Raw genomic sequence first — 26812 nt, 5'->3', positions numbered from 1 at the left:
GTCTTAACTGGTTCAAACTGGATAATGTGTGCAACAGTGCTTTTTGATTTTAAGACGCTCAACGATTTCATACATTTGACTATAACGGATATTATAGAATTAACTACAAAATAAGTACATGCACTCAGTTTGATGCAGTAGAGAGATTCACTGACCGTTTTTCTTCAAGGTACATAAGAAGGTTAGGCTGTCTGGAATGCATCAGACTTCTTTTGATAAAATAATTCCTGTGATTGCTGACGGGAGAACGCCAGACGCACAAGGACAAACATCCGCGACGCCCTTCGGCGAAGTTTGAGGCTCATGGAAGGAAGGAGTCAGCACGCCATATGTGGGGTGGCCGATGCCCCGACGTGTCAAAAAGACGGAAGACGGAAAAAAAAGACGGGGGATCCGATCGGAGACGAGAGATGGGAGGCTAGACGAAGACTACTAATTCGACAATAATTCGGCTAAATTCGATGGAATTCACTTAATTAATACTTTAAGAAAAAAAATCTACCCCCTTGTGAAAATGCCTGTCTCTTGTCATTATTTTTCCCTAAAATTAAAAAAAAAGAGCATGCATTGTTAGGAGAATAATGTTTGCGTTTGGTAAATGGAGTCAGATAACTAATTCGAACAATTTGGTAAACGCTAAATTTGTATTATAGTTTTTTCCTTAACAACGCCAAGCAATGACTTCAAGTATTCCATCATATATCTGAGAGATCCAATTCAACAGTTCTCTGTAGTCTCTAATGTTCCCTCCAATGGTGATGCACACTGTTTCATTTGTCTCATGGGCTTTTATAGGCGATCCCTGAAATTTGCCTCTGGCATCGCATCTTCATAGCACGTATTTTATTTTATTTTTTCTATTCCAGATGTTTCAATATGGGATGAGATTTAACTACACAAAACTTAGGCATTGTTGAAAACCTGTGGATATTTGGTAAACAGAGGTTTAGGTCTAGTTTCAGAATAATTATTGTCATTGTCAAAAAGAACAACAGAACTTGGCGCATCCGTTTATTCATTAATTGAAAGAAAATTAAAAATCGAAAGAATAATAACCACTCAAAATCCATAAAGAACCCAACATTAACATTAAAATTGTAAACATGGCACCATAAAAAAACGAGTCAATGTTAAAATACCTTTGTGACTGATTACCCTTGACAATAAACAAACTAAATTCAAGATCATTTGAGCAGCATGACGGTAGACATTTTATTTTATTTTTTTATTTTGAATTGCACTCAAAATCAGTGGGATTAACTATTTTATCCTTCCTTATTGGATTTTTGTTAGTTTTTGCAATTACAAAAATGTAATCGTTTAAGATAAAGTGAATAATTGATACTTGACTTTGGTTTGTTTAGTGTTTTAACAAAAATAACTTTAATGAGTTATGCTAAAGTAAAAACAATATATATGTTGAAGCACTCCACTTTGTTAATACCGTAAATTCCGGACTATAGAGCGCACCTGATTATAAGCCGCACCCACCACATTTTAAGAGGAAAACCGAATATGTACATACACAAGCCGCACCTGTATACGAGCCGCATGCGCCCACATTTAAACATGTAACACAAACACAAAGTTAACCCAAACCTGACTTCAAGTCCCGCGATTGAAACTAAATGTCTTTCATTAATCCACGGTCCAAAAATCACAGCCGGCGAAATGAAAGGAAAATGATATCGGTACTTAAGGTTTGATGCAGAACTGCAGAGTACGGGTCCCGTTGAAAGTAATCCAAGGAAAAAAGTGTATATTTTCTAAGGTAAGGGTGGGAAAAATATATCAGATGAAAATATTTACTCACGCAACTTCTTTTTCGTTAACCAACTTTTTACCCACTCTTCTTCTCTTCCTTGTCCGTCCCTCACCTTTAGCGGTACCCACTTAAACTCGGCACCCCGGGTTTGTTCCGCCCCTCATTTTTCGTTCACCCGCAAAACATATCAGAATAAGTGTCTAAAATAAATACAAATAAATACATTACAAAAATGTATAGCTACAAATACATATTATACATGGGTTACACATATTTACAAAGAAAGATGGTACACTGAGAGAGTTTTCAAAGCTTTAATAATAATAATATAGCTTTGACAGGGCAGTTAATGGTAGCAACACTCGAGCGCCGCTGGCGGCCGTTAGAAAAATGACATAAATTGGCCGCATCACTGAATAAGCCGCACGGTTGAAAGTTAGGGAAAAAAGTAGCGGCTTATAGTCCGGAATTTACGGTAAATACACAATGATTACTGAGAAAAACCCTGTAGAAAAACAAACCTGAGAAACACTGATAAGTTCAAAACGGAATGTACGCAGTCCGATCAAGAAAAACATCCAGCCATGCATCCATTAGCTGCGCCGCTCATCCTCAGTAGGGTCACGGGGGGCTGGAGCCCATCCCAGCCATCTTTGGGCAGTGGGCAGGGGACACCCTAAACCTATTGCCAGACAATCGCAGGGCACACTGAGACAGACAACTCACTCGCTCATTTACACCAAGGGACAATTTGGATCGGCCATGCATGTTTTTGGAATGTGGTAGTAAACCTGGATTTGAACCCATGACCTAAGAGCTGCGCTGCACACACCCTAACCACTGCTCCACCGTGCTGCTCGGGAAAAACATAGGGTAGAAAAAAACAATTAAGATTCTTACTCAAGAAGAGTGTATTAGGCTATTTGATTCACCTCCCATCAGCTAAAAAATCTTCATGAGCATGTTACCGGCAGCCACTCAAAGTATGTAAAGTATCCGAGTTCAATAAAAGCCTGCTGCCTGGCGTCTGTGTTTTAATTCAAGCACAATAAAGAATCATTTGCATTTATATAGTTCTTCCAAGCCATCTGACATTGCAAGCAGAAGGGTAGCCTCAACTAACCTGGGGAAAATGAAGATAAGAGATGAATGCACTTGATGGAAATGCTTTTATTGAACTCACCGCAGTTTGGCCAAGCAGGTGGGCAGAATGAACAAAACCCCTTGTCGGTTCTCAATAATAACAACGGAAAAGTGCCTCTTTCCTGTCTAATCTTTTCAGTCAGATACGATGCATGTCTTACTCAATTGCTCAAAGTGGGATTGCCTATAGATCAATGTTCCCTCTAAGCTGCGTGTGTGCGCAATTGCGCTCTACCAGAGCTTTTCCGCGCACAAGAAAATCTAGCCAGCTCACAAAAATCAGGGCTCCAAATTGCTAATTAAGAAGCATATTAAGTCAAAGTTACAGTGCATGAAGGTAAAAATACACGGGTTACCCTGGTGCTGTGTTCTAAATGTGCTATTTTGAAGTCAAGGTCGAAGTAGAACGAAGTTGAGTAAAGTCAGTAGGGTTTTTCGAGAACCGGCTTCTTCGGCTCGGCTCACTAAAAGGAACCGGCTCTTTCGGGTCCTAAACGGCTCTTCAGGTTATTTTTGCTTTTTTCATCACTACACGACCAAATATTATGTAAAATTATGCACAAAATGACTTAAAGGAAGGGGGAATAGAACAAAAAAGAAAAAATGACCAAAGTGAAAAAGTAGTGAAAAGCTGAGAAAAAAAGACACAAAAGGAAGATAAAATAGAAGGGAAAATTCAGAAAAAAGACAGAAAAAAAAAGAAAATAAAGAAACAAAGGAAAATAAGGAAATAGAGAATAAAAAGAAAAAAATAACAGCTCGGAAAAAATAAACACAATGAGATTTTTTTAAAGGACTTAAAAAAATAGAAAAAAACAGGGAAAAATAAGAAAAAGTTTGTGTTGCATTCAAATAATTTCCAATTATACCAAGTCAATCTTGTTGCCAACATTGTACTTCCACTAAAAAAATGTGATTAAATACAGTTCTGCATCGTGCCACCGACTCAATAAGCCCCCAAAAATGTTAGTATTACGCGACAAAAGATACCAAGAAAAAAAAGAAATGGAAATCTTGTGAAATAATTGTTGTAAAAACAAATGACGTTTGTAGGCCGTACAACCTTTGCATTAATACATGAGTCAATTCATTCAAAAGTGTAAAAAAAATGTGCATTGCCGGAAACTCAGCAAAATAACCTGATGTCAAGTTTTGGACATGTTTGATAATGACTTAGTTGCCACACTTGGGATTGCCATTGCTCACTGTTGTTTCAAGCGTTGCTCACCGACTTTGTGTGAACCCTCAGACCCGTAAGGAAAATTACAGGAAAAAATTGCTCTACTTTTAAGGTCTGCTATTGCGGTTCATTTGCAAAGATCTTAATGTAATGAATATATTTCAGGCGACAACAAAAACAACAATTTGCCTTCTGGATTATTTGGAGCCAAGATTGATCTATATCCAGCTCCAGACTTTCTGTGCGGAGTTTGTATGTTCTTCCCGTGCTTGCGTGGGTTTCCTCCGGGCACTCCGGTTTCCTCCCACATTCCAAAAACATGCATTTCAGGTGAATTGGCCGGTCCAAATTGTCCCTAGGTGTGAATGAGCGAATGAGTTGTCTGTCCCCGTGTGCCCTGCGACTGGCTGGCAACCAGTTCAGGGTGTCCCCTGCCCACTGCCCGAAGATGGCTGGGATGGGCTCCAGCCCCCCCGCGACCCTAATGAGGATAAGCGGTACGGCTAATGAGATGAGAGATGAGATGAGATAATATATGCACGATGAAATGAAATGATCTGCATTTATATAGCGCTTTTCAAGTCAAGACTTCCCAAAGTGCTGTACAGTGTGCTTCACATTTCCCAATAGCGGCCGTGCAGCCATGTAACCTGCTTATTGGGGGCATTTGGGGTGCAGTGTCTTACTCAAGGACACTTCAACATGTAACACGGAGGAGCTGGGAATCGAACCTGCGATCTCTTGATCCCAAGACGAGCTCTCTACCTCCTGAGCCACTGCCGCCCCAATGAAATGATCTGCGTTTTATTTAGCGCTTTTCAAGTCAATGACTTCCCAAAGCGCTTTACAATGTGCTCCACATTTCCCAATAGCGGCCTTTCAGCCGTGTAAGGCGCTAACCTGCTTATCGGGGGTATTAGGGGTTCAGTGTCTTACCCAAGGACACTTTGACATGTAACACGGACGAGCCGGGATTCGAACTGGGATCCTTTGATCCCAAGACGAGCGCTCCCTTGATCCCCCCAAGACGAGCGCTCTACCTCCTGAGCTACTGGTCAAGTAGTGTATTTGTGCATAGATTAATAGATACGTCGGAATATATCACTAGTCACGGTTGAATTACATTGGATGCCACGGGAATCAAACCTGGATTGCAGCAGGGAGCACGCTGTATCAAGTCATGTTTATTTGTATAGCCCTTTATCACAAAGAGTCTCAAAGGTGACCACAGATTATTGCAAACTACAGATTTATTACACCATCCCCTGATCTAAAACCTTCATGAGGGCAAGGAAAAACTCAAAAACCTCAGCATGAGGAAAATGAAGACACCTTGAGAAGGGACCGCATGTGAGGTAATCCACCTTTCAGGATGAGGAAAGAATGAGCACGGAATTTATGCAAAAATATTTTTGGGTGAGGACAATGTGGAAATGTTTTCTAAAGTTTTTGGACACAGGTAAAGTTAAGGGGAATCAGGAACATGTCATGTTTTTCGAACTGCATCCAAACCTCTAGCAAATAATTTCCTGAATCAATCACCTTAAATATTCTTAAGGATGAGAGTCATCCTGGTAATGATCATTTTCATCTGTTACGGAGCGGTAGACGCTTGAAGTCATTCAAGGGTACTAAAAGGTTTACGAACAGTTTTTACCCGAGTGCTGTCCGAATTTTCAATAATTGTAAATTGTAATTTCTGTTTTTCGTTTTATATTCTGAATGTTGTTAAATTTTTAAATTCTCAGTGAGCCGAGACAACAAGACAATTTTCGATGATTTTTATGTGAAGATTATTGGTTGAATAAACTAAACTGAAACGTGGTACATGGGTGCTTCAAACTCATGGTTCATGAACCAATCATCTAAAATGACTCGGCACACGCTTCACGGACTCGACCATAGAAGCACCTCACTACCGTGTTCTAAGATCAAAGCGGCGCTGCCACGAGCGGCTGCCTTTTCCAGCAGCTGCCCTGTTGTTTTATTGTCGGCTCCTATCTTCGGTGTTTTTTCTTCCCGTTTTGACAACTACACTATGGATTACTTCTATCCTATGGACATGGGTTTTAACGCACAAGAAATGCGTGTATTCAAGGAATTTCAACTCCTTGCCCTGAAGATTTCTCGTGCCGGCGTGATGAAGGGGCCTATCGTGGAGGAAAAGCCGGAGCTAGCGAAGCGGCTAGCGGCGTTATAAGTCTTCGGTACCATGCGTAATCATGGTAAATGCGAACTCACGACCAAATAAGATCATCGAGTGCTGGTGGAAAACATTGAAGCGCACAGGGAGCGCAGTTGCTGTGTTTTGCGGAAACGTGGCTCACGTTTAGCATTCCGGACGCTAACGTGTAGCCACCCGGAGCTACCCGGAGCAATCCGGCTTCAACGCCGCTAAACAGAGACACGAAAGCCGGGGAGAATCGGAGAGGAGGCGGACTTGCTAACACGAGGTGGTGTATCCCTGGATTTTCACAAAGAAAAGTTTTCCATCTGCCGCAGGGATGTCGAATTTTTGGACTGGCGTGACGTCATCCACTTCGCTACAAGCACCCCTAGGGCATCATGTTCATCTGTTAATTAACAACAGGGTAGACTGCTGGAAGTGTGAATTTCCCTACGGGGATGAATAAAGTGTCTATCTATCTATCTATCTATCTATCTATCTATTACGTTCATAGTTTTGTTCAGTTACAGCTAGTTTGCCTAAATTGCATTCATGTTATTGTCACTCGTGTAGAAATGTTTCTTGTGTCATCTCTTTTTCATGTTTTGTTCCTTTACCTCGTCAATTATGTAGTTGATCTATCCACGAGTATTTTCCCTGAGTCCTCATTTTCTTCAGGTCTTGCTCAATTAGAACCTGTATGTGCTGTATTCTCTGTACTCACCATATCCTGGGTCTTATTACTTTCATGTTTTTTCCATTTAGATGTCGTTAATGTTTTAACATTAGGTAGAAGAATGCATAATTGTGCCTGAGTTTAAGTAGTTTTGATGTTTTCGAATTATGAGAATCCCCAAAAAACTGTTCTTTTACTCTACCCAAAATGATTCATTTCAAGCAGGGGTGTCAAACTCATTTCAACTCGGGGGCCACACGATAAAATAAACATTCTGTCGGGGGCCGGAGTACCCGATTAAAGAGAAAGAAAAAGAGAGAGAAAGAAATAAGAGAAAGAGGAAGGAAAAAGGAGAGAAGGCGGGACAAAGAAAGACAAGGAGAGAGAGGAAGAGAGTGTGAGAAACAAAAGAGATAAAAAGTCGTGGGAGAGGGGGGAAAAGAAAGGGAGAGGAAGAAAGAAATGGAAAGACAGAAGGAGAGAAAAGAGAAAAGAAAGCGCGAAGGGTATGAAGAGAGAAAGAGAAAAAGAAAAAAGAAAGTTAGAGCAAAAGAGGTTGAAAGACACAGAGAAAAAGAGAGAGTGAAAGAGACAGAGTGGGAGAGAGAGAGAGAAAAAGAAAGAAATACGAGTACAGTGTCTTTGTTCGAGGCACCTGGCTTTGGCAACATCAAGTTGACATATTTCAACCTGCAGCTTGTTTTTCTCTTGCGCTTCTCCGAGTGTTGTCTCGCGGGCCGGATTCAATCCCTAAGCGGGCCTGATCTGGCCCGCGGGCCGCCTGTTTGACACCTGTGATTTTAAGTCTAAAATCTTGTATCTATTTATGTGATTCGCTTCTCTAGCCACACCACAAGCTAACAGAGTTACAGTTTAGTTTTTACTTTGCATTTTTCATACTATATTTTTATGAATTCATAAAATGATCTGAACTACAATGACATTATAATGCCATCCTGCGGGGATATGTGCCCATTACACATTTTCTCATTATTGCCATAGAAACACTCAAATAAACTATTGTTATCATAGCTTTTTTGTGTTAGTCATACTGACTTGCCAGCGCGATCCAGAGCCATGGCGGCAGTGTCGGGCGTATCCAATCCACTATTACACTATTGATACGGACGACACATGAAAGTGGTATTTTTAGTCAGGGTACCAAAGTGTTGTTATTTGGCCATGCCTACTAGTTTGTGGTACAAAAAAAAAGGTTTTATTACCAGCTCGCTAAGTCTTTTCAAAGCAACCAAGCTTCTGAACTGGATAAAGAGTAAGACATTGTGGGAAGTAAGTCGGGCATTCTGAACTAAATAAAGAAAAAGGCACAGTGGGAAGTAATTGGGTTGACCTGAAAGTCATAAGAAAGAGCACATATTAGAACTGTTTGTCACTTAGAACGCCTGATTTGATGAATGAATTGAAAAGATAAACTAACTGTTATACTGATAATGAATCACTTTCTGTTTTTTCTCTGTTTTTGGACGCAATTTGAAAACGGAAAACAACAGTTGCACAAAATCACATCCCAGAGTTCAGCAGCAACTGTAAAAGAGTAACAAACGACGCCTACCTCAAACGTTCCACCCGCCACATTTCTCCTCCAAGCTTGAGACATTGTCAGGAAGTGAACAGTACTCTGACACTCTCTGCTAATTAGCGCCATTAGCATACAGCCATTTGGCAGTTGAGCTATGGCGTGACAGGGCTTCGAAAAAGGCCACTTCTCTAACCTTTATTGGACCCCTCCATCTGTCAGTAATTACCCGGAGTCGCGGGGACTTTGTCCTTGAGGCGGATTATTTTCACGTGAATATGTGGATGTATTCTCAAGATGGGAATTTGTGCATAAAGAAGAGCCATTGTTTGTATGTTTCACTTAAATATGTTAAAATTGAGGGCAGCGCGGCGGCGCAGTGGTTAGCGCGTGTGCGGCACAGTTCTAAGGTCTTGGGAACCTCCTGTGTGGGTTCAAATCCAGCTACCAGCCTTCCTTTGATGAGTTTGCATGTTCTCCCCGTGCTTTTGTGGATTTCCTCCGGGAACCTCCGGTTTCCTCCCACATTCCAAAGACATGCATTTCAGGTGTATTGGCCGGTCCAAATTGTCCCTAGGTGTGAATGAGCGACCGAGTCTGTCCCTGTGTGCCCTGTGATTGGCTGGCAACCAGTTCAGGGTGTCCCCTGCCCACTGCCCGATGATTGCTGGGATGGGCTCCAGCACCCCCGCGACCCTACTGAGGATAAGCGGTGCAGCTAATGAGATGAGATGTTAAAATTGTTTTTGACCAGTGGTCTACAACCTTTTCTGTACCACGGACCAGGCTGATATTAGTCTGACAATACCCTTGCGGCCCGGCTTAATAATAATGTTAGAGATATTAAGAACAACAACATTAATAACAATAATATTAATAATAATTCAAATGATAATATTAGTTACAGCAACAGTGAAAAAGAGCCACTGTGTAATTAATAGACTACGAGGGAATTAGATGACATCGGAATAGGCATTCGGTTTTATCTCATTATCAGACCATTGTTTAGTCACGGTACCGTCCCAAAAGATAAAACTATCGCAAAAAAATATGGAAAAGAAAAAGAAAACGTTTGGGTTAATATGATGATGAATCGGTCGTTCAACAACACTAAATTAAAATCATTAATTTTTAAAAAAGGAGAAAAAAAACAGGGAAAAAGAGGAAAAAGTTTGTGTTGCATTCAAATAATTTCCAATTATGTCAACTTAATCTTGTTGCCAACATTGTACTTCCACTCAAAAATGTAATACAGTTCTGTATCATGGAACCGACTAAATAAGCCCCCAAAAATGTTAATATGATGTGACAAAATATATCAGGAAAAAAAAGAAAAGGAAATATTGTGAAAGAATTGTAAAAACAAATGACGTTTGTAGGCCATCGTACATGAGTCAATTCAAATAATTTTGCATTGCCGGAAACTCAGCAAAATGTAACTTGATGTCAAGTTTTGGACATGTTTGATAATGACTTAGTTGCCACACTTGGGATTGCTGTTGCTCACTGTTGTTTCAAGCGTTGCTCATCGACTTTTGTGAACGCTCAGACCCCTAAGGAAAATGACAGGGAACATTGTTTGAGACCATAATTCTATTGTGTGTACGACCACTCTATTAGTGGCAGAGGTAAGATCGGGCACAAACCCGACTAGAACCCGACCCGTGATTCCAAAGAGATGTTCTTTTTCTGTTTTGGGGTAAAAGACGTGGCTTCTTCCTTCCACCTTTCTCACACCAGATGTCATTTCCACTTCTTGCCAATAGCTTACAAACTTGCTTTCGGCTTTTTGGAAAATATGTCAGGTTTGCATTTTCTTATCTGCAGAATTTGTTTTTATTTTTTGTGCCATTTTGTTCCGTTTCACTTTCGTTCGCTGAACGTTACTGAGATGTGCACTTAGGCGCCAAACCGTTCATCTAGGTGTTTCACTTGCAGTGCACACTTGATTTAAGGGACCCAGCCCAAGTAAACCCCAAGATGAGTAGTTTAGCCTAAACCCACAGTTTTCCGCTGAAGTACGCACGGCCGGATCAAAGCTTCGTGTTTACTTCGGTGGCCAATAAGGCTTCGGTTTTATTTCGGGCTCGTTTATCGAATCAAGATACTCCATCGGGTTCGGGCGGGTTCAGGTTATATACCTGCGACACAGGTCGGGTTGGGCTGGAATTTTTTGGCCCGATTTTGCCTCCATTTTTCGTTAAACTTGTAATAAGGGGCTGATACAATACCACTCACTGTGTAGATCAAGAATCAGCTTCCAAACAAACTTAGCCATTCAGTTCACGATGCAGTGAACCTGAGCGTCATTTTATGTGTGTTTATGAAAATTAGGTAGACCCAGCCCGCCCACTGACTTGTTTCATTGCAGTAAAGTTTAGATTGCTTTGGCTCGTTAGCAAGTCCAAAAAAAATTGTAACCATGCTATCAATAGATGCAAAAAGGATCTCGAAAGAAATACTAAGAGACATTGAAATAGATATAAGTAGATGGGTGACACGATCGTTTGTATGTTTTGTACCTTTTCCGCCAGAGAGAGAGGGAAGGAGTTCCATCTTTGTAGGTCCAACTTAGAATAGAATAGAATAGAATATGACCAGGGTAGATAGATAGACTGTGTCATGTCCTGCACAGTTGTCATAGCGCCCAGCTGTCCCCGCCCCTTGATACCGGCTGACCTGCATTTTCCTGATTACTCCCATGGGTACTTAAATTCGCCTTTTGGAACTGCCCTTTCCCAGATCATTGTTTACCCTTGTTGAAAACTTGTTGATACCTGTTTGATACCTGTTTATTCTTGTTGTGCTTGTTGGACGTTGTTGCACTTCGGTGTAACATTCTAAGAGATTCCTGCAAGTTCTGTTTAATCCCGTTAAATGCCTAGTCTGTAGTTTAGCCTGCATTTGAGCCTGCTTTGTTTTGTTTTTGGTCCGTTTGTGTGTCGGACAACTTTTCTTTCTCAATTAAAGTGACAGATCGTCTACGCAAATGAGTTCCAACTTCCTGCTTCCCGACCCGTTTCAAGACAGTCCCGTTCCGTTTCCTGACAGACTGATAGTTATTTCTGTAAATGTAAGGAGTGGTATGTTACTCACTGGGGGATTTGAGAAAACCCTGCTCTGCCTTTCCATTGCACAACCCAGCTTAATCAATGTTCTGCAGGAAAAGTCATCTCGATTGTCTGTGTTGATTTGTGTTATGTTGCGGTACTTCAGAGATGAGACAAACTGAACCCACAAAAGAAAAAAGACAAAAACAAACGGACACATAATTGTCCTGCTGCAAAACTGTTTGGATGTTTTCATTCCTCGTCTAAGTGCCAGCACTTATCTTTAATTGTTTTAGTGTGGCCTTCTGGTGCATCTTGATTTAATGTTAATAATAATATTGACTTTATGTTCTCTTTCATCCTGAGGAATTCCGTCTTTGCTAACGAGAGCACCAAGACAATTGGTAGCTTCACCGCACCAAAAGCTTATTTTAATCATGAGCGAAAGTTCTTGCATATTGATGAGTCACACTTATCTGGCTGGTCCTTAACAGAATCTCATTGCTACCAATGTTCCCTGTAATTTTCCTTACGGGTATGAGCGTTCACACAAAGTCGGTGAGCAACGCTTGAAACAACAGTGAGCAACCATAATACCAAGAGTGGCAAGATAATTAATGATCAAACATGTCCAAAACTTGACATCACGTTACATTTTGCTGAGTTTCCGGCAATGCCAAATTATTTTTCTCTTTTGAATGAATTGACTCAAGTACTATTCCAAAGGTTGTACGGCCTACAAACGTCATTTGTTCTTACAATTCTTTCACAAGGTATCCATTTCTTTTTATTTCCTGATATATTTTGTCGCATAATATTAACATTTTGGGGGGCTTATTGAGTCGTTTGTAAGATACAGAACTGTACTCAATCACATTTTTTAGTGGAAGTACAATGTTGGCAACAAGATTCACTTGACATAATTGGAAATTATTTGAATGCAACACAAATTTTTTCTTCTTTTTTTCCGTGTTTTTTTTTCTACTTTTTTTAAAAAATTCCTTTAAAAGAATCTCATCGTGTTTATTTTTTCCGAGCTGTTACTTTTTTCTTTTTTTTCTCTATTTACTTTTTTCTTACATTTCTTTTCTTTTCTTTTTTGTGGCTTTTTTTCTAAATCCGTCCTTCTTTTTTTCCTTTTGCTTCTTTTTTCTCAGCTTTTCACTACTTTTTCATTTTGGTATTATTTTCTTTTTTGTTCTATTCCCCCTTCCTTTAATTAATTTTGTGCATAATTTTACATAATATTTGGTCACGTTGGAATTAAAGAAGCAAAAACAACCTGAAGAGCCGTCTAGGACCTGAAAGAGCCGGTTCCTTTTAGTGAACATTTCTTACTTTTCTTTTTTTCTGGCTTTTTTTTTTAAATGTTTCCTTCTTTTTTCTCTTCCTTTTGTTTATTTTTTTTTTCTTAGCTTTTCACTACTTTTTCATTTTGTTATTTTTTTCTTTTTTGTTCTATTCCCCCCTCCCTTTAAGTCATTGTGTGCATAATTTTACATCATATTTGGTCATATAGGGATTAAAGAATCAAAAACAACCCGAAGAGCCGTTGAGGACCCGAAAGAGCCGGTTCCTTCTAGCGAGCCGAGCCGAAGAAGCCGGTTCTCGACAAACTCTACTAACTTTACTCAACTTCGTTCTCCTTTGACTCGACAACATACCGCATTTAGGACACAACGTCAGGGGAACCCGTGTATTTTGACCTTCATGCACTGTAACTTTGACTTAGTCACTTCTTAATGAGTCATTTTGAGCCCTGATTTTTGTGCGCTGGCTAGATTTTCTTGTGCGCTGAGAATGTGCGAGCAGTGAAACTAAAGTGCTTGATTTGTTATTGCAGGGACGTCTGTTCTCAAGATCACGGCTTCGGACGCCGATGACCCATCTTATGGCAGCAGTGCTAGGGTGGTCTACAGTGTCCTAGATGGAGAGAAGTTCTTCACCGTTGGCCGACACACAGGTAACTAATGACCCCATAGCTTGTTTTCTTTCTTTAACTGAAAATATTTCATGACCAGTTGCTGCAATTCCCTGACCCTATCACTTTTTGTGGCTAAAAACATAAAAGCAATTGACCAAAACAAGACAGGCTTTAAAGTTTCACCCAAGTGACTTTGATTCATTTGAGCAAACACGTTAAATATCATTGATTTCTTGCCCCGCAGCCTTTGACAAGCAGATCACAGGAGATTGGCAGCTGAAGCCTTACAGTCACACTGTGAAGTCACAGTTGCTATGTTAAGGGGTGATCTAAGACACTTTCTATGCCCACGGGTATTATATTTTGAGAAAAGAAAATCCCAAATGGATCGGGAATAAAAGTATATATATTAGTGCCAGAGTTGAAGAGCATTTTAGCAGATGGTGTGTTTGTGTTTAGACTTTATCAAATGCATATGGCATATAAGCTAAACCGCTTCCTGTTTGATATCGTCACTGTAACTGTAGCACCATTGATATGACAGGGTTTGCATGGGTGCTTGAAATCCTTGAAAATGCTTGAATTATTTGAGTTACCGTATTTTCCGCACTATAGGGTGCACCGGGTTATAGGGCGCACCCCCAAAAAATAGTTTTTGGTCCTATATCTTCCATAGATAAGGCGCACCGGATTATAAGGCGCTACAATGGTAACATCGAACATTCAGTCAAACTTATTACCCCCTTAACATTCCCAAAGCTTGCAAAGAAGCAAATACGTGTCGTAGACACGTGCCGATGCGGTGTTCGTACGATGTCACTCAAAAGCATCGTTTCAAATATCATTCGGAAGGTTAAAGTCTTGGGATTCAAGAAATGCCAACTATTCCTTAGTTTCTATTTTCTTTTTCGCTCGCAACTTTACTGTGCATATGACAATAAACACTTGGAATTGAGTTTAATTCACTCAACTCATCACAGCAACATGAAGATCATTCTAAAACAAGATACCGGGAAAATATAAAGCCGCATAGCTCACCTAAGTTCTCACGTTCAATAATGATACGCAACCATGGTCTTCTTACAACCGTGAGTGAAGTAAATCCAGGAGAGTAAAATATTTACAAATACAGACTAATGAAACATGTTTCTTTATGGCGTACTTTAGCAAGCTTGCTATTCACAGTCATCTTTTTCGGCCAATTGCAGGGTTTGTTTCGGCCCTCTAGCCTATTCGAGGCTCCGAATAACTTCAGCCAATAGTGATCGATTCAAATGATGATTGACACATTGGTTAGCCAATAAAACGCCAGTATATAAATCCCAGCATACACCGCGGACTACTCCACGTTCGGGGGGAAATCGAGTCGGCGGCTGTTGCGTAAGTTGCGAGACCTTGCGACTTAATATTGAGCCATATATAAGGCGCACTGTATTATAAGGCGCATGGTCAGCTTTTGAAAAAAAAATAAGACTTTTAGGTGCGCCTTATAGTGCGGAAAATACGGTACTTTGTTGATCTGAACCACCAATGATTTATAATGGAAACTCTAATTTTCAAGGAATCATTTACAAAGGCCTTAGACATGATCATTAGTTTATTTGGCAACATCGAAGCATGAGGTCTAAAACAGTAGTCCGCAACGATTTCATATTATGCCGTATTATTTTTTGTGCATAACAAAGTTTTTTTTTTGACCCCAAAAAATGATTGGTGTGTATTTGAAGATTGAAAAATGCACTAATTTGGAGTGAAGTGCTTGTAATTCATTGAAATAGTTGCCGTGTTTCTCAACACTCTACTCATGAATGCCACCAACACAGCGCTCTGGTGGCTTCGCTTTGCCATTACCTTTGGCATTAGTCTGTATCACATTGTCCGATAGAGCGTCATCGCCCCCTACGGGTCACGCCCAGGAGGACAGGCGCAGCTTACACTTAAACTGTGCACTAATAGTTGTGTATTAGTGCAATGAGTATATATCAATTATTGATCTTCATGATTTAAGTAGTGTTTTCCAGTGGAAAATTGTAATGGAAAGAACATCCTGCAAATGAAAATGCGAGCTACATATGTATTTTTCAGATATACATTTATATATCATATGTTCTGGTTAAGGCAGCACGGTGTCGCAGTGGTTAGCGCGTGCGCGGCACAGTTCTAAGGTCTTGTGAACCTCCTGTGTGGGTTCAAATCCAGCTACCGTACTTACTGTGCAGAGTTTGTATGTTCTCCCCGTGCTTGCGTGGGTTTCCTCCGGGCAATCCCGTTTTCTCCCACATTCCAAAGACATGCATTTCAGGTGAATTGGCCGGTCCAAATTGTCCCTAGGTGTGAACGAACGAGCGAGTTGTCTGTCCCTCTGTGCCCTGCGATTGGCTGGGAACCAGCTCAGGGTGTCCCCTGCCCACTGCCCGATGGGCTCCAGCATCCCCGTGACCCTAGTGAGGATAAGCGGTGCAGCTAATGAGATGAGATGAGATGTTCTGGTTAATGCACACGGAAGATTAAAAATGACAATCACATATATATTTGTGGATCTGCAAATGACATTAAATTGAAAAATTCACTTTGAAAATATTTTCAAAGTATTTAAATTTGACCATGAAATTGTGAAGAAATCGTGTGCATATGGCATATCCAGTTAAAGCCCTTTCTGTTTACAATCGTCCTTGTAACTGTAGCGCCATCAGTTAAACCACCAAAGTAGGATCTAGACCACAGGGGGACATAGAATTGAGGCTTTATTTTTTTTCTACAGATGGTGAAGACTTCAAAAAATGCAATCCAGGGCATTCAGAGCATGTGACAATATGTTATTTAAACAAAAGTATATAAACTGTGCATCTCTCTAATAAAACTAAGAACTAATTAAAAAAAAAGACCCGCAGAAACAAGCGTGATGTCACTCTCCAGTACACCCCCCACTTCCCGTTCCACCAACTCAATGTGTTGCGCCTTTAACAGCTTTGCGAAAGATGAGATTAAACCAGACGCAGTGGAAAATAAATCATAAGGGCTCTTTGAACTACCATAAATTCCGGACTATAAGCCGCTACTTTTTTCCCAAATGTTCAGCTCGAGTACAAAAGGTAAAATTTAGACCGGTGGAATTGTGCACCGAGGTAAACTGCATCCTCTTGGATTATGATCGAATTGTCCGTATGACATAGGACAGAGGTTCGTTTCAAATGTGAGGAAGACGCCCTTGGAGACGTCAATAATGACGAGTAAGACGAGGACGGTTTACCGTGAGGAGGGAATTTTGTTAGGTTTATTGTTCTATATTCTTTATCAATTATCCATTATCCGTTATCGGTCAAATCATAATACGCTACAAAGCCAAGGGGCCGAGACACTTGCTCCCAGCCAAGAGGCCGAGTCAAGGTCCTAGCCACAGAGCCATGCAGCAATCAGTGCGAATGCACCGTTCCCGGACGTACTGCAATACCGGGCCGATGCGTGGCTGAGAGCAAGTGTCTCGGCCCCTTGAACAACAAGTCTTTACAGGTTGTCCCCTTTAAAATTGTTCAGTTAAAAAGGACTTCTGTTCTCAATGTGGATGCATGCGGCTAATATACCGGTGCGGCTTGTGTATGTAATAAATCCGTTTTCCACCCGAAATGTCGGGGGTGCGGCTTATAATCAGATGCGCCTCATAGTCCGGAATTTACGGTAAATGGAGTTATGTCAACCCAAACTTAATGGGGAAAACATTGAAAAATCAACGTTTTAAGGTCACATCAAACGACCCAGCACCCATTGAAAAAATGACATCACTTAAACTGCTAACCAGGGTTGGGTAGGGTTACTTTAACTGGATTATTTTCAATTACTTTTGGATGACTCCAATACCAAATATGCTAATAAAGACAAAAGAAACTAAATATGAATAAAATGATGACTCACAACACGTGGTAAGCTTTCTCTCCTGGCTTTGATCTCTTTGATCTCCGGCAAAACTAACATAAAATGCGACGGAAACAAAATGAAAATCAATCCAAACAGCTTTTTGCCGTTCCGTTACTCCCCAAGCCTGCACAAAATTTAGTCATTTTATTCATATTTAGTTCATTTTTTCTTTTATTAGCATATTTGTTATTGGAGTAATCCAAAAGTACCCAACCCTGCTGCTAACAAATTATATCTTTAACAATTTTACTCCCTTGAGGTACACTCCCGAAGAATTGCTACCTCACTTCCCTCTGGGAAAAGCACAGAACTTTTAACTATTACCTTTTATATGGTAACCCGTTTGATGTAGCCAACCTGAGTACCTGGATGATAAATGGCTCTGTCATGGTGGAGCCGTTCCCTGACCGGCTTGTTCAATCCCGCACCTACCCCAAGACCTCAGTTCTCTTTGCTCGACTCACTCTGCATTTCATACGCGGGATGGTGAGCCTAATAGGCACCAACGAAGAAGGGCAAAACAAGGAGCGTGCGAGGCACTTTCATTTAAACTGACAACACAACTGCAATTCGGCTCTGTATACTTTTTCTAGGTCAACTCGGTTGAAGAGTCCGATAGGCAAAACCGAAGAATGCTAAGTTTAAAAGTGATTTAAAATCAGCTGTGTGTTGGTGTGTTTGTTTTGTTTTTCTTCATTGAACTTTTTTTTGCAGAAATGCTTTAGGGTTGCTTGGAAAAATGAATTGTCCAAAAAAGGTATTACTTATTTACGGACACCTCTACAAATCCAATGTTGTGGTCTAGTGCACACAGCAGGACACATACTCTATCTATTTATCTATCTATCTAGACATATATATCTATCTATCTATCTATCTATCTATCTATCTATCTATCTATCTATCTATCTATCTATCTATCTATCTATCTATCTATCTATCGATCGATCTATCTATCTATCTATCTATCTATCTATCTATCTATCTATCTATCTATCTATCTATCTATCTATCTATCTATCTATCTATCTATCTATCTATCTATCTATATGTCTATCTATCTAGACATACATATATCTATCTATCTATCTAGACATACATATATCTATCTATCTATCTAGACATCTATATGTCTATCTATCTAGACATCTATCTATCTATCTAGACATCTATCTATCTATCTAGACATCTATATATCTATCTAGACATCTATATATCTATATAACTATCGATCTAGACATCTATCTATTGATCTAGACATCTATATATCTATCTAGACATCTATCTATCTGTCTAGACATCTATCTATCTATCTATCTATCTATCTATCTATCTATCTATCTATCTAGACATCTATCTAGACATCTATCTAGACATCTATCTATCTATCTATCTATCTATCTATCTATCTATCTATCTATCTATCTATCTATCTATCTATCTATCTATCTATCTATCTATCTATCTATCTATCTATCTATCTATCTATCTATCTATCTATCTATCTATCTATCTATCTATCTATCTATCTATCTATCTATCTATCTATCTATCTATCTATATGTCTATCTATCTAGACATACATATATCTATCTATCTATCTAGACATACATATATCTATCTATCTATCTAGACATCTATATGTCTATCTATCTAGACATCTATCTATCTATCTAGACATCTATCTATCTATCTAGACATCTATATATCTATATAACTATCGATCTAGACATCTATCTATAGATCTAGACATCTATATATCTATCTAGACATCTATCTATCTGTCTAGACATCTATCTAGACATCTATCTATCTATCTATCTATCTATCTATCTATCTATCTATCTATCTATCTATCTATCTATCTATCTATCTATCTATCTATCTATTTATCTATCTATCTATCTATCTATCTATCTATCTATCTATATGTCTATCTATCTAGTATTACATATATCTATCTATCTATCTAGACATACATATATCTATCTATCTATCTAGACATCTATATGTCTATCTATCTAGACATCTATCTATCTATCTAGACATCTATCTATCTATCTAGACATCTATATATCTATATATCTATCAATCTAGACATCTATCTATTGATCTAGACATCTATATATCTATCTAGACATCTATCTATCTATCTATCTATCTATCTATCTATCTATCTATCTATCTATCTATCTATCTATCTAGACGGGCACTGGACAGCTTTTCCAGTGCCCGTCTCTCAGCTACTGTTGTCAGGCTGTCCAGCTCTGTGCTTACAACAGAGCTCGCTTTTCCCACCAGTTTATTGAGACGAGAGGCATCCTTCTTCTTGACGCTGCCTCCCCAACACGCTGCCTCATAGAAGAGGGCGCTTGGCACAACAGTCTCATAGAATATTTTCAGGAGCTTTTTGCAGATGTTGAAGGGCGCCAACCTTCTGAGGAAGTAAAGTCGGCTTTGACCTTTCCTACATAGAGCTTCTGTGTTGGCAGTCCAGTCCTGTTTATTGTCTAGCTGCACACCCAGGTATTTGTAGGTCTGGACAAATTCTACTTATTCTTCTTTGATGGTTACAGGAACTGGGTGAGTTCTAGTTCTCCTGAAGTCCACCACCATTTCCCTGTTCTTGGTGGTGTTCAAGTGCAGGTGGTTTGCACTAATAAAGTATGCACTAATAAATAAGTAAACCTTTTCAAAACAGTTATCAGACTCACATTCCCTCTGTCTACTGAGAAGGAAGGGAAAAAAAACCCTCACAAAATATTAGAATGTGTTCTGTATCTGTTATATCAAATTAATATTATGCATACTGAGGGCTTATTTCACAGTCGGTGTGCGCGGTCACAACCGGTAAAATTGGGAGAATATTTCAACGGCTCAGAAGGCTGCGGAATGTGGATCACACATGCTAAACTGACTGCTTCCATGAATAAAATCCTCATCTCCATGAAGTCGCTCCAGCATTATGTTGATGAGGGCTTCAACTTCGATTCTATCTGGATTTCCAGGCGTCCCCTCTGGCATTTGAGGAGTGGGGAAGGCGAGCGGCGCAAGGGGATCATGTCATCCCCTTAACTGCATTGCTACATGTACTGCTTTCCTAGTGCTCCTAAGACAAAGTCAAGGGCTAACTGTGACTTGAATCATTGAGTTGTGTTCCCGACCGGGCGCAGCGCCCCCCGGGGAGCGAGACGGCACACTGAAGCAGAGAAATGCATCAATAGATTCTGTTGTGGATGATCCCCAGGCGAGCACAGGAATTAGATTACCACTGCAACGTAAAGCAGCTGGACACTCAGTCTGCTTTCCTCCAAGAAGGGCAATGAGTTTGTAAGGCCGTTCCGACTTTTTGTCTTTTCAAAGATTGACAAAAAATGCTCCATAACTTGAACAAACGAAAAATACATTTGGCAGACGTGTCAAAAAGACAGAAGACGGAAAAGACAGACGGGAGCATAGAGTAGAGATTGGATGCTCGACTAAAACTAATTAGACTAATTTGACAATAATTCGGCTTAATAAATTCTTTAAGAAAATGAATCTGCCCCCGTGTGAAAATGCCTGTCTCTTGTCAATATGTTCCCCTAAAATTAAGAAAAGAACATGCATTGTTAGGAGAATAAAGTTTGCGTTTGATTAATGGAGTGAGATAACCAATTCGAACAATTTGTTAAACGCTACATTTGAATTTATAGTTTTTCCCCTAACACACCCATTTTGAGGTTTTATAACTTTAACTTCTTTGAAAATATGTGAATGACTCTGGTGTTGCCTCATTCTTCTGGTCAGGGTTGGGTAGGGTTACTTTAACTGGATTACTTTCAATTAATTTTGGATTACTCCAATACCAAATATGCTAATAAAACACAAAAGAAACTAAATATGAATAAAATGATGACTCACAACACGTGGTAAGCTTTCTCTCCTGGCTTTGATCTCTCTGTTCTCCGGCAAAACTAACATAAATTGCGCCAGAAACAAAATGAAAATAAATCCGAACAGCTTGCCAACATCATTTTTGCCGTTCCATGTATTCCGTTACTCCCTAAGCCTGCACAAAATGTAGTCATTTTATTCATATTTAGTTTCTTTTGTCTTTTATTAGCATATTTGGTATTGGAGTAATCCAAAAGTAAATGAAAGTAATCAAGTTAAAGTAACCTTACCCAACCCTGCTTCTGGTACTTTGTTTGTCTTCAAGCAGCTGTGCTTTAATGTAAATGAATGACTAAAGTACTAACGTTGAGCTGGAATGGGGTATATTATACTGTGTTATACACTGCTTCCTGACATGAATGAGTAGGTTATTATCATAAAAGCTAAATGTGATAAGTAACAAAACGTATAATTATTCAATGTATTTTCTGTTTCACCCCCCATCCAAACCCCCTGCCTCCCATCCGGTATATCATTAGGGATCATAATGACAGCGGTGGCAGATCTGGACCGGGAGACGCAGGATCGTTACGAGCTGGTCGTCAAGGCGACTGACATGGCAGGGCAAATGGGCGGTCTCTCCGGCTCCACCACGGTAACCATCGTGATCACAGACGTAAATGACAACCCGCCGCGCTTCCCGCAGAGTGAGTTTCTGATACGTTCCCTATCAAAAAAAGAGGGGGGATTATGCCAATATTTTGGTAAAAATCGGATGTCTAGTTCAGTGTTCTGGTTTGCCCGCGTCCCTGCGTCCTAGACGCATTATTTTTGCTGGGGACGCATTGTGTCAAATCAACTTTTTTTGACACCAAATTGTCATTATTACCCGATTACTTTTTTTTATAACAAACATTTATCGCACTCCAAACTTTTCGGCAGGCAGATCCGCCATTGTTGTTTTGGTCTCGCGCCGATCTCGGCAAACAAGATCTCGTTTCTTCGAGATGACGTCATTGTTGTGGCGGTTGTCGAGTGAAAGAGAAGTATGCCTCCGTAGAAACAGTGGGTGTTAGGTGCAAAACAACAGAAAGTAGTAACAACAGAAATAATTCCGGCACGAAAAAATGGCGGATAAATTCTTAAGAAGACCACGAACGATTTGACAAAAGATAAACAAAAGAATACTGCTAGCAAAAAAAGGACTTTTCTCCTAAAATAGACTCAATTATATTCCTGGTGACGCTATGAGGAGGATGATAATGGAGGCTACATGTTCTGTGATGCGTGCACCCAGCGTGACAAAAAACTGGATCGCATAAATTATTTCGCAATACGAACTTTCAGAAAAGCACATTGGATCGGCACAACGACAATGAAAACCACAAATTAGCTATGGAAATTCCTTTGCTGAAATTGGACCTTGAGAAGGCATTACAACAGTGGCAGGACAGCAAACCACGAAGAATTTGCTTTTAATATAGGTGTACCAAGTGTTTTAGCCCTTTTTTTTATACGTTCATGTTAGCGTAATCTTTCGTACTGAAGATTACGATTACGCGGACGTACGATTAGCGGGGTTAGCTTCATGTTTACGTTAAACATTCAAGGTAAACATTCAGGGTGTTGGAACGGAGCCCAACATTCAGGGTGTTGGAACGGAGCCCCCTTTCCAATGAACCGCTCACCACATGTTGTGGAGACCCGGGTGCTAAATGACTTGTAAACGACCTATTTTTTTATTTTTACACGTTCATGTTAGCGTAATCTTTCGTACGGAAGATTACGATAACGCGAACGTACGATTAGCCTGGGTTAGCTTTATGTTTACGTTAAACATTCAAGGTAAACATTCACGGTGTTGGAACGGATCAAAACGATTTACATTATTTTTAATGGGAAAAATGATTTCGGTGATCGAACAAATCGGTTTTCGAACAGGGTTCTGGAACCCTTTTTTGGGTCGAGAACTGAGGTTCCACTGAAAATGTATGTCTCATATTTCTACCAAATATGCTAATAAAAGACAAAAGAAAGTAAATATGAATACAATGATGACTCACAACACGTGGTAAGCTTTCTATCCTGGCTTTGATCCCTTTGATCTCCGGCAAAACGAACATAAATTGCGACAGAAACAAAATGAAAATAAATCCAAACAGCTTGCCAACATCATTTTTGCCGTTCCATGTATTCTGTTACTCCCCAAGCCTGCAAAAAAATTAGTAATTGTATTCATATTTAGTTCATTTTGTCTTTTATTAGCATATTTGGTATTGGAGTCATCCAAAAGTAATTGAAAGTAATCCAGTTAAAGTAACCCTACCCAACCCTTTTTATTGTATGTAGCATAATAAAGTGTCTGTATGCCATATCGCAGGTTCAGAAATACATATTTCTCACAATGTAATACCAATAATGTTTTTTTAATAATATCTTTATTTTGCGGGCCGGATGAAAAAGCCTGACAAGCCGCATGAGGCCCGCGAGCTATAGTTTGCCCACGCCTGGACTAGGGCCTAATTTTCTTCTCTGTTTGACTTTTTGACAATGATTTATTCATAATGGCAAACATGAATGATTGTAATTAAAGATGAAAGACCGAGCGTTGGATCTTGTCCCGTAAATACGAGTGCACTTTGGTAAATTGCCCGTTATTCCACATTGTTGTGCAGAGGTTTGTTGGTGCGGAAGCGTATCTATGTGTGTATGCGTGTTGCTTTACGTATCAATATATGTTCTACTTTGGCAGTCGGCCCTCTTATTCAAATGTTATTGCTGAATCTCAAAGGAAGTACAGAGGAACCTCGGTTCTCGACCGTAATCCATTCCAGGACCCTGTTCGAAAAGCGATTTGTTCGATCACCGAAATCATTTTTCCCATTAAAAAAAATTGTCAATCGTTTTAATCCGTTCCAACACCCTGAATGTTTCCTTGAATGTTTAACGTAAACATCAAGCTAACCCAGGCTAATCGTACGTTCGCGTTATCGTTATCTTTCGTACGAAGGATTACGCTAACATGAACGTGTAAAAATAAAAAAATCAGGTCGTTTACAAGTCGTTTAGCACCCGGGTCTCCACAACAAGTGGTGAGCGGTTCATTGGAAAGGGGGCTCCGTTCCAACACCCTGACTGTTGGGCTCCGTTCCAACACCCTGAATGTTTACCTTGAATGTTAACGTAAACATGAAGCTAACCCAGGCTAATCGTACGTTCGCGTAATCGTAATCTTCAGTACGAAAGATTACGCTAACACGAAAGTGTAAAAATAAAAAAAATCAGGTCGTTTACAAGTCATTTAGCACCCGGGTCTCCACAACAAGTGGTGAGCGGTTCATTGGAAAGGGGGCTCCGTTCCAACACCCTGACTGTTGGGCTCCGTTCCAACACCCTGAATGTTTACCTTGAATGTTAACGTAAACATGAAGCTAACCCAGGCTAATCGTACGTTCGCGTAATCGTAATCTTCAGTACGAAAGATTACGCTAACACGAAAGTGTAAAAATAAAAAAATCAGGTCGTTTACAAGTCGTTTAGCACCCGGGTCTCCACAACAAGTGGTGAGCGGTTCATTGGAAAGGGGGCTCCGTTCCAACACCCTGACTGTTGGGCTCCGTTCCAACACCCTGAATGTTTACCTTGAATGTTAACGTAAACATGAAGCTAACCCAGGCTAATCGTACGTTCGCGTAATCGTAATCTTCAGTACGAAAGATTACGCTAACACGAAAGTGTAAAAATAAAAAAAATCAGGTCGTTTACAAGTCATTTAGCACCCGGGTCTCCACAACAAGTGGTGAGCGGTTCATTGGAAAGGGGGCTCCGTTCCAACACCCTGACTGTTGGGCTCCGTTCCAACACCCTGAATGTTTACCTTGAATGTTAACGTAAACATGAAGCTAACCCAGGCTAATCGTACGTTCGCGTAATCGTAATCTTCAGTACGAAAGATTACGCTAACACGAAAGTGTAAAAATAAAAAAATCAGGTCGTTTACAAGTCGTTTAGCACCCGGGTCTCCACAACAAGTGGTGAGCGGTTCATTGGAAAGGGGGCTCCGTTCCAACACCCTGACTGTTGGGCTCCGTTCCAACACCCTGAATGTTTACCTTGAATGTTAACGTAAACATGAAGCTAACCCAGGCTAATCGTACATTCGCGTAATCATAATCTTCAGTACGAAAGATTACGCTAACACGAAAGTGTAAAAATAAAAAAATCAGGTCATTTACAAGTCATTTAGCACCCAGGTCTCCACAACAAGTGGTGAGCGGTTCATTGGACAGGGGATGCGTCCCAACACCCTGAATGTTGGGCTCCGTTCCAACACCCTGAATGTTTACCTTGAATGTTAACGTAAACATGAAGCTAACCCAGGCTAATCGTACATTCGCGTAATCATAATCTTCAGTACGAAAGATTACGCTAACACGAAAGTGTAAAAATAAAAAAATCAGGTCATTTACAAGTCATTTAGCACCCAGGTCTCCACAACAAGTGGTGAGCGGTTCATTGGAAAGGGGATGCGTCCCAACACCCTGAATGTTGGGCTCCGTTCCAACACCCTGAATGTTTACCTTCAATGTTTAACGTAAACATGAAGCTAACCCAGGCTAATCGTACGTTCGCGTTATCGTAATCTTTCATGAACGTGTAAAAATAAAAAAAATCAGGTTGTTTACAAGTCATTTAGCACCCGGGTCTCCACAACACCCTGAATGTTGGGCTCCGTTCCAACACCCTGAATGTTTTACCTTGAATGTTTAACGTAAACATGAAGCTAACCCAGGCTAATCGTACGTTCGCGTTATCGTAATCTTCCGTACGAAAGATTACGCTAACATGAACGTGTAAAAATAAAAAAATGGATAAAGAAAATAATTATGCATAGGATTTTTTACCTTTGTGGTGGTCAGCAGAAGGCGCAGGCAAGATCAGACACTCGCACACCACCTTCATATTTTGCTATTATTTCTTTCTGAAATGCAATAGTTGCACGCACTACTTTTCTTTTTTCACCTGTAGCAACTTTGCTGCTTGCACTGACTTTCTTCGGAGGCATAATTAGGGGCTAAAACACCCGTACGCTGCTCACCATCGCACCCTAGCGTACGCACTCACGCATTACCGGCGTTCGAACTTTTTTTGACCGAACAGCGAAGCAAGAATTTCTCGAAATTTTTGGTCGGACTCCGATTTGATCTAACTGAGAGGCGTTCGAAAACCGAGGTTCCACTGTAGAACCTAAAGAAAAAGTTTGAAAAAGAAGATAACATTTCAAGACACAGGAGAGTTTCTGATTGTCTGGAGTAATTAGCTCTGTAACCTTTCACATTTTGAGGAATCCGCAATTTCATAATGAGCTGGTTAATAATAGATTAATTTCCCACCGATAATGTCAGAATTGTAATTTAAGTGTGCAATTAGTTTGATGTTACTAACTCCGATAATTGTCTGCCCATTTTTTGAAATTAAAGCAAATTAATAATACTAATGTTTGGGATCTTTAATAACTATTTGTCATGTCCTGTACGGTTGTCATGGTGCCCGGCTGGCCCGGCCCTTTGACACCGGCTGAC

General features: G+C 40.1%; 1 protein-coding gene across 1 annotated transcript in view; it reads left to right on the top strand.

Annotated features, from left to right (window-relative positions):
• cdh22 (cadherin 22) overlaps positions 1-26812 on the top strand; it is a 163475-nt gene that overhangs the window by 36745 nt on the left and 99918 nt on the right. The window contains exons 3-4 of the mRNA XM_088339075.1: positions 13362-13481; positions 21770-21937. Of these exons, the coding sequence (XP_088195201.1) occupies positions 13362-13481; positions 21770-21937 (288 nt within the window). The remainder of the gene's footprint in view (positions 1-13361; positions 13482-21769; positions 21938-26812) is intronic.

Source organism: Urocampus carinirostris, chromosome 6 (assembly GCF_059441175.1).
Source record: "Urocampus carinirostris isolate Australia breed hairy pipefish chromosome 6, RoL_Ucar_1.0, whole genome shotgun sequence".
NCBI lineage: Eukaryota > Metazoa > Chordata > Actinopteri > Syngnathiformes > Syngnathidae > Urocampus > Urocampus carinirostris.
Note: the sequence above shows the minus strand (reverse complement) of the source record. Positions and strands in the feature narration are given on the sequence as shown.